General features: G+C 40.0%; 1 protein-coding gene and 1 non-coding gene across 2 annotated transcripts; one reads left to right on the top strand and one right to left on the bottom strand.

Annotated features, from left to right (window-relative positions):
• The first annotated feature begins 1,498 nt into the window (after nt 1-1,498).
• LOC113463774 lies at nt 1,499-1,643 on the top strand. The gene has a single exon (XR_003388608.1). It is a non-coding gene; the product is annotated as a small nucleolar RNA Z247 (small nucleolar RNA).
• An 8,353-nt stretch (nt 1,644-9,996) lies between these two features.
• LOC103722504 (beta-1,3-galactosyltransferase pvg3-like) lies at nt 9,997-11,193 on the bottom strand. The gene has a single exon (XM_008813089.4). The coding sequence runs from the start codon at nt 11,138-11,140 to the stop codon at nt 10,202-10,204; it is 939 nt and encodes a 312-aa protein (XP_008811311.2). The 5' UTR covers nt 11,141-11,193; the 3' UTR covers nt 9,997-10,201.
• Between the last annotated feature and the right edge of the window lie 316 nt (nt 11,194-11,509).

The raw sequence follows: 11,509 nt of genomic DNA, 5'->3' as shown, positions 1-11,509 counted from the left end.
CTAGACACCGTAAAAAAAGTTGGTATATGTAGAAATTGTATCCGATAATCTCGAGTCGTGCAGGTTGCTTCTGCTTTTTTTTTTATATATTCGTGAGGTATTATTTTTTATATAAATGATTAGTTATCATGTTTGATTGCTGCAAGAGCGATTTATGATTAGAAAATATATTTAAATAATATGATACTTAAAAAATGCATGGGTTGCTAATTAATTATGCACAGACGAAAAGCTCCTCACACCTACAAATGCTGACTTTGCAATCGGCCTGCCATATATAGCAACAAAGGTATGAGTTGCACCAATCTCCTTGTGCCATGTGATGAAAGAACTATTTGTGCGCACATAATGGGAGCCTTGTAGCATTACTTGACTCCCATAATTATTTTCAAGTTATTAAATAACTAATCACAATGTGCTTGCTCAAATGGTGACATCCCTTGCTACTTGGGCAAGAGGAGGGAGGTTTGATTTTAGAAGAATTAACCCTCAAAGGTTGGGGTAGCATAAAATTAAAAAGTAGGGATTGTGATGGCTGGGTCCACTGAACCAACCATTTTTGAGACTGGCTCAAAACCCCTAGGCAATTTTTTTTTAAAAAAAACTCCCCATGGTGGAAATCTTTTACCTCAACAACTTCCATAGTGGAAAGATGGCAAAGGCTAGAAAGAACCCTAGCCTCTGTTAGAGTATCACAAGACCCAGTCAGGGAGTAATGCAAAAATTATGCAGAAAAATCTCAATCAGTTTTGTCATCTCAATCAGTTTGACAGATTCGAACTCTTCCTAACGTCTGTAACAAATGTAGCTATTGTGAATCCTAACTATACTCCTTTAGATACTGAATTCTGTTACTTGTAATATCTATATATTGAACTGAGATACAAGCAAATAGTAATCAAGCCAAACAATTCAAAACTATCTCTTCCTTTTATGCTCGTTTCTTTCTTGGTATCAGAGCCCTCAAAGGCAAACGCCTAATCCTAGTCAATACGCTTCCGCACCAAAACATCAAAACACAAGTCCAATGGCCTCACTCGAATCTACCAACCTACCAAATCCATCCATTCAGACAAATTCTCAACCTGAGTCTCACAAATTGGTCGGCTCCAATTATCTGCCATGGAGCATCCAATTCCTTGTCTTTCTGAGGAGCCACGATCTTGTTGGCAGCATGGATGGAGCTGATCCTGCTCCAGCAAAAACTCTTCCAGATGGAACATCAAACCCAGCTTACGCAGTGTGGTTCAAGAAAGACACCTGTGTCTAAAGTTGGTTACTAGCTTCAATTACAGAAAAGCTAGTATCTTCTGTCTATGGTATGAAGACATCCAAACAGGTTTGGGACTCCCTTCAAACCAGATTTTCCTCTACATCTAGGTCTCGAATTGCTCTCCTCAAGAGACAATTACAGACCATTACTCAGGGAAATCGATCTTGTGCTGATTTTCTTGAAGAGGCAAAAGGACTTGCTGATCAACTTACAGCCGCTGGAAAACCTGTTGATGATTAGGATCTGATCAGTTTCCTCCTTGATGGATTGAAATCCAATTTCACTCCATTTATAACTTCATTCAATTTTGCGTGCCGTGAAAAGGAATTTAGCATTGATGATTTTCAGGCTGAGTTATTGAGCTTCGAGACCCTCCTTGATGCTCAAAACCTTCAAGCTCCGGATAATCATTTTGCTTTTGCAGCTACAAAGACTAGAGGATAGCAGTTCATGAAGAAACCAAAGCCTCATAACAACCTTCCCAAGTTTCAGCAGCAGCCTGCACCTAATCAAAACCATGGTTCTAACAACGCTACCAGTGCTACTCGTCCAATCCAGGCCAACAATGACAGACCAGTTTGCCAAATCTGTGGCAAGCGTGGACACACTGCACTAGATTGTTATCACCGTTTTGATTTTTCTTTTCAGGGAAGGTTACCACCAGTTGATCTTGCAGCCATGGCAGCAGAGGCCACCAACACTTATGATCAACAAGTTTGGTATGCTGATAGTGGGGCAAACACTCATATCACCGCCAATGCTGCAAATTTGACAAACCAGCAGCCCTACGAAGGTCAAGACACTGTCACGGTGGGCAATGGCTCAGGTTTAGTGATTCAAAACACTGGATCAACCTCCATAAACATTGGCAAATCATCCTTTAATCTTAACAACATCCTTCACTGCCCAAATGCTTCCACCAATCTTTTATCCATTAATAAATTTTGTCTTGATAATGATTGTTACTTTATACTGACTGGGGTTGATTTTTGTGTAAAGGAGAACAAGACAGGGCGACTATTGCTCCACGGGCTGGTTGAGAATGGCCTTTATCCGTTTGTTGGACACAAGAGTGCTTCAAATAAACTTCGATGTCTCATTGCAAAGCTGGGAATAAAGACTACATTGGATCACTGGCATGATAGGTTAGGACACCCTTCAAAATCAACTTTAGACCATTTACTTGGTTATCTGCCGGTTAAGGAATCTGCCAATAAGTTAAGTTTTTGTAAGTCCTGTCAACTAGGAAAAGCTAAACGCCTACCCTTTAGTGATTCCACATGGCAATCTACAAGACCTTTAGCTCTCATCCATTCTGATGTTTGGATATCCCCAGTAACCTCGATTGGTGGTTGCCGCTATTATGTTTTATTTGTCGATGATTTTAGCAGATTCACATGGATGTATCCCATGCGTTATAAATCTGATGTATTTTCTATCTTTCAAAAATATAAAACTCTTGTCGAAAATTTATTTACTTGTAAGATTCAGCAATTACAATCAGATAACGATGGAGAATATTTGTCAAACGAATTTAAAGAATTTTTATCAACGCACGGGATACTTCATCGTTTAACTTGTCCACATACCTCTCAGCAAAATGGCATTGCTGAGAGAAAACATCGACATATTCAAGAAATAGGTTTATCTCTTTTAGCAAAAGCACACCTACCGAATAATTACTGGGTTGATGCTTTCATAACATCAGTATTTTTAATAAACCGTTTACCTACGAGGATTCTGAATAATTTATCACCATATTTTGTTCTTCACAAAAAGATGCCGAATTATTCTGATCTTAGAATCTTTGGGTGTTCCTGTTATCCATTTTTAAGACCCTATGAAAACCACAAATTATCTTTTCGAAGCAAGCAATGTGTGTTTCTAGGATATACCAGCCAACAGAAAGGATATAGATGCTTAGACTTGGACACAGGAAGAGTGTATGTGTCGAGACATGTAGTAGTTAATGAAGACTCTTTTCCTGCAATGGATAAATGCTCAATCTCATCAGTCAAAATGAGTGATATGTCACCAGGTATGTCTCTTATACCAATTTCAGTTCCTTTATTGTCGAATGTGCAAAGTAATTCTCATGAAGATATCTTTGTGCACCAGAATTCTGATAACCAATCAGAGACCATTCCACATATGCCTCTTCCTATTTTACAGGAATCTACACCGTATAATTTTGGAGATAACAATATATCTCCATCACATGCAGGAATACCAGTTCTTGAGTCCAACTCAACTCCAACCTCACAGTCACTTACCCTGCCTGAGTTGAACCCACCTGTTCTGATTCCATTCACTCAGCCAACGACAGAAACCACAACAACTTCCACTACCCATCGAGAAATCATAACTCGGTCCAAAACTGGAAATTCCAAACCAAAACAGTATCCTGATTATAAGACCTTTTATGCTACTCGATATCCTCTCAAAGTCCTGTCCAGTATTGTTCCTGAAATTGTGCCATCTTGCTACACACAGGGAGTGTCAAAACCAGAGTGGCGTACTGCTATGGGGTGTGAATTTGATGCATTGATGGAGAATGGAACATGGTCCCTCTGTCCAAAACCATCAAATAAACATGTTGTGAGGAACAAATGGGTGTATAAAATCAAGCGGAATCCAGATGGTAGCATTGAACGCTACAAAGCGAGGTTGGTAGCGAAAGGATTTGATCAACGTTCTGGTATAGATTACTATGAAACGTTCTCTCTAGTTGTGAAACCTACCACAATTCGGTTGGTGTTAGCACTTGCAGTAACTTTCAATTGGAATATAAGGCAGTTAGATGTTTCCAATGCCTTCTTGCATGGTGTCCTAGATGAAGAAGTCTACATGGAACAGCCCCGTGGTTTCATAGATGAAAATAATCCAGATTTTGTCTGTCGCCTCCACAAATCACTCTACGGGCTCAAACAAGCCCCTAGAGCTTGGTTTCGCAGGCTCTCCCAGCAATTTCTTGATTTTGGATTTTCTGAATCCAAAATTGACTATTCCTTATTCACCTACTGTACTGACAAATTAAAAATGTTTGTGTTGGTATATGTAGATGACATCATGATAATAGGTTCAGACAAAGAGGCAATTCTCAGATTTATTGAACAGTTGAAGTTGAGTTTTCACATCAAGGACCTAGGAGAGTTGAGCTATTTTCTTGGTGTTCAGGCATCCAGAGACACCTTGGGTCTGCACCTAAGGCAAGCACAATACATTACTAATTTGCTGGAAAGTACCAAAATGATTGGCGCCAAACCATTGGCGTGTCCTATCATATCTGGTACGAAATTATCGTCTCAACAAGGTGAATTGCTTCTTGATCCGACTGAGTACAGACGTGTTGTTGGAGCTCTTCAATATTGCACAATTTCTAGACCAGATATATCCTATGCCGTAAACCAACTGTGTCAGTTTATGCATAGTCCAAGGGAACCTCACTGGGTTGCTGTCAAGAGAGTGCTCCACTATTTAAAAGGGACAGTTGATTTTGGTCTTCATTATTCACCATCTACTATTACTTTGAATGCATTTTGTGATTCTGACTTTGCTGGAAATCCAGATGACAGGAAAAGTACAAGTGGATATGGTATTTTTCTTGGCAGGAACCTTATCTCCTGGAGTGCAAAAAAACAAGGGATTGTGTCCAGATCAAGTACAGAAGCTGAATACAGAAGCATGGCCTTGGCAACTGCAGAGATGTATTGGATTCGCATGTTACTAAAAGAATTACATGTTATTTTGGCCTCTTCACCAATCTTATGGTGTGATAATATTGGAGCCATTGCATTGGCCTCAAATCCAGTATTTCATGCAAGAATAAAACATATAGAAGTCGATTACCATTTCATTAGGAAGAAGGTGGTTAATTGTGACATTCAGGTGAAGCATATATCCACACATGATCAGGTTGCTGACATATTCACAAAAGGTCATCCAACAGCTCGGTTTCAGTTTTTGCGTCACAAACTAATGGTGTATGCCCTCCCCATCAGTTTGCAGGGGGGTGTTAGAGTATCACAAGACCTAGTCAGAGAGCAGTGCAAAAATTATGCAGAAAAATCTCAATCAGTTTTGCCATCTCAATCAGTTTGACAGATTCGAACTCTTCCTAATGTCTGTAACAAATGTAGCTGTTGTGAATCCTAACTGTACTCCTTTAGATACTGAATTCTGTTACTTGTAAATATCTATATATTGAACTGAGATACAAGCAAATAGTAATCAAGCCAAACAATTCAAAACTATCTCTTCCTTTTATGCTCGTTTCTTTCTGCCTCCACATCTATTTAAGAGATCCCACCTCCCTCTCACTCTCACGGCCGATCACTGCTAGTTCTCTGCGGATTTCATCGTCAAATTTCCATAGATTTTGCCGTCAAAATCTCTCACTGTGTTGGCCATGAAAACTTGCTGGAGGTGAGGTATGAAGCCCTCAATATCTCCTTAATTTCTTTCTCTATTTTTTTCCCTTTGTTGTCGAGTCATTGTCAGCTGGAAATTTTCTCGAAAGATCATTATATTTTGTTGAAAACCCCTCCCCTATTTTGACCCCCTTTTTCACTTTTCTTTTTTCTCCAGCCATCTCCGCTGCTGGCGTTCGTTACTGAGGCCTTCGCCTCTTTTTCTATGTTGGCCCCTATCAGATACTGGAGTTCCAGCCACCAGCAAGCCTACTGGAGCCTGGATTTGATCGGATCAATGACCCCTCACTCAGTCCCTTTTTTCTCTTTTGCACCGGTCACCATCATCGGTAACTCGCCGCTGCCCACCTCTGCCACATGCTGTCACCCTGGCAGACCTCTGGCCGCACTTTGCCGAACCACTAATCCCTTCCTTTCTCCTCTTCCTCTTCTCCTTCCCCTACTCTGTTACAAAAAACAAAAAAGGAGAAAGAGAGGACCCTCCCTTTCTTTATGCCTCATCTTCTTCTCTCTCTTTCTTGTCTTTCTTCTCCCTCTTTCTCTCTCTATAGAGACTCATAGATCCAAGTACCAAGTCCTATTTTTCTATCCTATCTACTCGAGTTGACTCCTGCAAAGTGACTCTGAACCTTCTCAGTGCTTGGGCAGCCTACTGGACTGATCGCCTCAGCTCTGTTAAGTACCTCTAACGACCTTGGCCCTGATCGAGTTCGTATCGCTTTGATTCATTGGTCGAATCGCTTAAACCTAACCCACCTGGAACCACTATATGTCCGATCAAGTCTTCTCTATTTATTTTTAATTTTATTAAAATCACTGATAAAAATTAATTTTTTAATATTTTAAATAGGTTTAGTAGATTCACCTAGCAAAATTTCACGGTCTCAGGCAGAGAAGTAAATAGATCTTACACACCTTATTATTTTTTAAATTATCATATTTTTCTGCATAAAATTATGGATTAGCATATGTTTTATGAAAATTATGCTTTATTATGAAAAATAGTTTTATGAATATTTTAATGAACATAGGTTTGTTATAAAATATGAATCTAATCATATCATTTAGTATTTTTTATCTAATTATATATATTTTAAGAAAAATATATACATATTTGAAAGTATCTCGGATAACTATATATAAACCTAGAATTGGAAAGATCGACACCCGAAGCTAGCATCCATACAAACATAGGCTCTACCAATGGGTATAAAGTTGGCATACGAAAGAAAAATCTATGTTGATTACGAACACATGCTCTATCATGGGTATAAGTTGACTGTAGCACAAATATCTGTGAGTAATATTTTGAACAATAATGTAACTAAATGGCAGGAGAATGATTTATGAATTTATTTACAAAATAAACTTGAAACCATATTTATGAAATATGGATGATTTGGCAATAACTATTATTTTTATTAAACGATGCATTGACATAAAAAAGATTTATGCTCAATCCAATATAGTAGTGTAAGTTTTACTTATTGAACTGTGTCACTCACATATCTCTATTTTTTATTTTTCTCTCTAGACAAATAGGGACAGTAGGGAAGCATGGTGGTCCAAGCTTGGATGTTCGCACTGGCAAGCTTGGCGACTTATAGCGGAATTTTTAGATCCTTACTTGATTATGAGTTTGTAGCTTAGTAATTTCTAAATATTAAGGATTATGGGGTTTAGTATTTATGTTTAAATGTAGATGCTTTGAACCGATGTTAACTTTGTTATTTGAATAAGATAATGAATATGGATTTCTATTTTTTGTTTGATATGGATATAGAGAAGCTAGACAAAATGGTTGGTTTCATGATATCATGGGTTGTACCCCTCGGTAGCATAGCCATATTATGTCCTAAATTTGGGGCGTGACAAGGATTAGCCCTTTTTAATCTTGAAAATGTTGAATCAATGTTTCCATTTTAGAAACATAAATTTCTATTTTGTGGACATTGAAAAGTAGTACCTAATAAAAAGTTTGAGTTAACCAATCACCATGATTGATTAATGATACTAGACTCAAACATATTTCCAACTTTTCCTTATTTATGGATATTTATTATAGTTATTAATATTTGCAACAAATAAATAAACTCAACCAATTGACCGCGCCATGCTTGCATTATCAAAGATATTCTTCCGGAGATCAAGTTTTTTCTAGATCAAGGCATGTCAAATTCAATCACCCAAGACTGGTTTCAAACTGCATCTCTCCATATGATGTGGAAGTATAAGATATCTATCCAAATATTATGCCACCAAATCCATCATATTGAATATTCTAGAACATTTGTTCTATGAGTTGGTATAGCAGTTGCAGCTGCTGCTGCTGCTGCTTCTTTGCAGTGCATACTCTAACCTAAAAACTATCTACAAGGAAAATAAGTTTGAAATCGAAATAAAAACCTATCCAAATACTTCTTAGGCCTATCAAGAACCAAAAGGCATGCAACATTATTTGGAAGAAGGGACCGAAAGCATGTTTGCGAGTTGTAGATTTGTGAAAGATTTCCTGCTAATTGGATTGGACAGACTGATACGGAATTAGTATCAAAGTGGATGGATTTTAAAAGTACACACTAATGCATCGTAATTTAGAACTAGATTGTGATAAATTAATAATACATGCTCCAATTTTGCTTTAAAAAAAGGGGAAAAAGAGTTGCACTCCCATCGAATCAAACCTGACCCAGATTTCAGCCTCCTCATCATCTTTCTCCTCATTTGAGCCTCCAAAACTCAAGATTGGGACCGGCACGTGCAAACGCATGCGCGTCAACACACAAACACCAGAGAAGAAAGAAAAAGTGTTTGTACTTTTTAGGTTGCATCGACTACTCATGAGTATGGCGTGAATGAAATGGATTGCTTTGATTTGATCGATGGCAAGTCCGTTGCGAAGTGAGGTTCATACTAACATTGGATTAGAAAAGCTTGATCCGGTCCACTCGCACCGTGGTTATTGATTATTCTGAGTTCGTTTGTGATCTAATTGCCAAATAGATACCGGGGGGGCATCCACGAACTTTATATTTTGTCTTTTTCATTTTCCTCCCTGATGCAGGTGGAAGAAGTTGTCAACAACTCTAAGAGTATGTTTAGTTCGCAATCAAAATCGGAATCAAAATAGATTAGAATGAAAATTGGAATGGCCATATTTTTCGATGCAGTTCGTGACTAGAATCAAAATCCGAATCGAAATGGTTGATTGAGGTATTTTTGGAAAATCAATTAAAAAAGTTGTATTTTTGGAAAATTAATTTTTTAAGTAAACTTCGCACAAAAAGATTTGAATACTAGAGGGAGAGCTGAGATTAGGTTTTGGAGGATTGGAGGGCATTCATATTCTCTCCAGGACTAAAAATGGGAACAAGGGACTCCTGCTCCAGCTCTTTGGAGAGAGTTCTATTTTTATTCCATTTCATTCTCGAGCTCAACTCTTCTTAACCAAAAATAACCTAAAAAAAATGGAAATAAGATGATCTCTCCCAAAGCTAAAGATCACTCAGTGAATCATTAGGGAACTCTGCAATCCAAGCAAGAACAGGAAGGTGGAAATCAGCACCATTAAAATCTAATAGCAAGCACCATGATCAATCCGTGGTCAACTTCAATGAGCCCGTGCTGCAATGTCCTCTAGTCTACATGGACTATGGGCCGAGTCCACTCCGATACCATTTCATGTATCACAATATTTAGTGATCTTAGACTTATGCTCTAATACCACTTTAGCAACCCAGAACCGCACCCCAAAAAATAGCCAGAAAATATTTCTTGGGTTTAGTATAAGTATCCAAGATCTTTTTGTCGAATAATCGATATAGGACTTAATATATGCCCGCATGAGTTCTCACATTAATTATGGGGGAAAATGAACAAGAGTTATATGTTATGCCCTTTTGGATATCCAGAGAGATGGATGAGATGCAATCGGGTGACGGAGTTGAAGGGACAGACTCGCAAAGCCCTCACGGGAGAGAAGAACCGACAGCACCAGTTGTCCCTGTTCCCATCCATCACATGGAAATGGACATGTCAATGGCTCAGGTCGAACCTAAATCTTTATTTGTTTGTCTGAATCTAGCTAATAGAAATCACAGATTTCATTCATTGGGAACCTCGTCGGCTGGTTGATTCAACACGCTATCTTTTTATTGTAAGTGGAAAGTGATACCAAAGTCTGGCCCATCTTTGCCAAACTCCTGGCCAAACTCCACTATTGGAGGTTCGCTAGGTCAGACTCCATCAAAATTAGAGGAAGCCTAAGCTGTGTCTATTTTATTAATCTACAACTTTAAGAGAAAACTGTAGTCCACACTTGACTAAGCCATTAAAATTTTAATCAAATTACAAACGAAAAAAATTCGTGAATATAAACCATGGAACGCTATCTTTTCAACTGGTTCGCCGGATTTTTGTCTCTCCACCATGTTAACATATCAATAAGGGGGAAAAAAATCAAGAAATAGATATTACAAGGAGTGGCGAGAACATCGATCTAATCAATATGGTAGAACTTAGAAGGCTTCAACCCATCGGTGACATTAAAGTACTTGAGGGTTCTCGCCCACTTCAAGTGATCCTTCAGCCGGTGCACTGCGATGGTATCCGGCACAAACGCATGCGAGCAAGTGTCGATGGGCACCGGTATCGGATAATCGTACATGGCCGGCTTTGTGTTGAATCTATTCTTCCCTCGTTTTCCATCCGTCAGCCACTTCCCCGTCAGAAAGTCCTCAACGCCGGACGACTCGTTCCTCACCATCTCGGACGTTGAGATCCACTCAACCAAGTCCCACGACAGTATGTACCCCATCCCCGACATGTAGTCGTGGAATGGATCCATGCTGCCACAAGGGATCACAAATCCATAGTAGAGATCCTCTCTCGGCATCTTCTTCAATGACTCGATTAAACTTGGGAGTCTAAAGTAGATATCGTCGTCGGCCTTGAGGACGTAGTCGTAGGGCCGGCCATCGCCATTGGTCCCGTTGAATAGCTCCGGGAGGCTAGAGAGGTAGGTGTAGGTCTTGCCACTGTTCATGTTCTCGGTGCAGTTGAGGATGATGATGTCGTCGTAGCGCATGATCTCGAGGGGGATGAGGACTCGCTGGTCCTCCTTGGTGAGGTTGCAGAAGACGAAGCGGATGTCGATGTGGGCGGTGAGATTGGTCTGGAGGGAGTAGACGAGGCGGAGGAGGTGGCGGCGCTCGTAGAGGTCGGCGCGAGTGAGGATGCCCATGAGGAGGCGGAAGTCGGGCTTCACGGTGACAGGCCCGGTGAAATTGGCCAAGGTGGAGCGACCGCAGGTGGTCACAAGGGATTGGAGCTCGAACTCTCGAGGATAGAGGAAGAGGTAGATGGAAGCTAGCAGGGCCAGAGGGATGAGGATGAGGGTGGTGGCGGAACGAGATGGTCTGAAGGAGGGAGGCTTCATGGCTTCGCGGTGGGTGTAGGCTTCAAGGAATTAACAAGTGGGCCTTCAAGAAGGGTCAAATAGAGATGGCCTGGCCGACTGCTTCTTCGGAACAAAGTTAGGTGCGACCGCACCGCGAGATAGGGCGGCGAATCAGTAGTGATTCGGTGCAAAGCAACAACTCACCTTTCCACGCCGATACATTAAATATTTCCCGTGTTACATGCATAACTGGTTGGATGTTATATACCTTATCGGCCAAATATATTATGATAGGTGAAAGACACCGGGTTTTAATATTCAACGGGACGGGCCGGACTTAAGATGACTCGGGGCGGATGATGGAAAGGTTGGTTCCTTAGAGCCCAGTGGGTATAAAAATGGTTAAGG

Source organism: Phoenix dactylifera, chromosome 1, assembly GCF_009389715.1.
Source record: "Phoenix dactylifera cultivar Barhee BC4 chromosome 1, palm_55x_up_171113_PBpolish2nd_filt_p, whole genome shotgun sequence".
NCBI classification, from domain to species: domain Eukaryota; kingdom Viridiplantae; phylum Streptophyta; class Magnoliopsida; order Arecales; family Arecaceae; genus Phoenix; species Phoenix dactylifera.
Note: the sequence above shows the minus strand (reverse complement) of the source record. Positions and strands in the feature narration are given on the sequence as shown.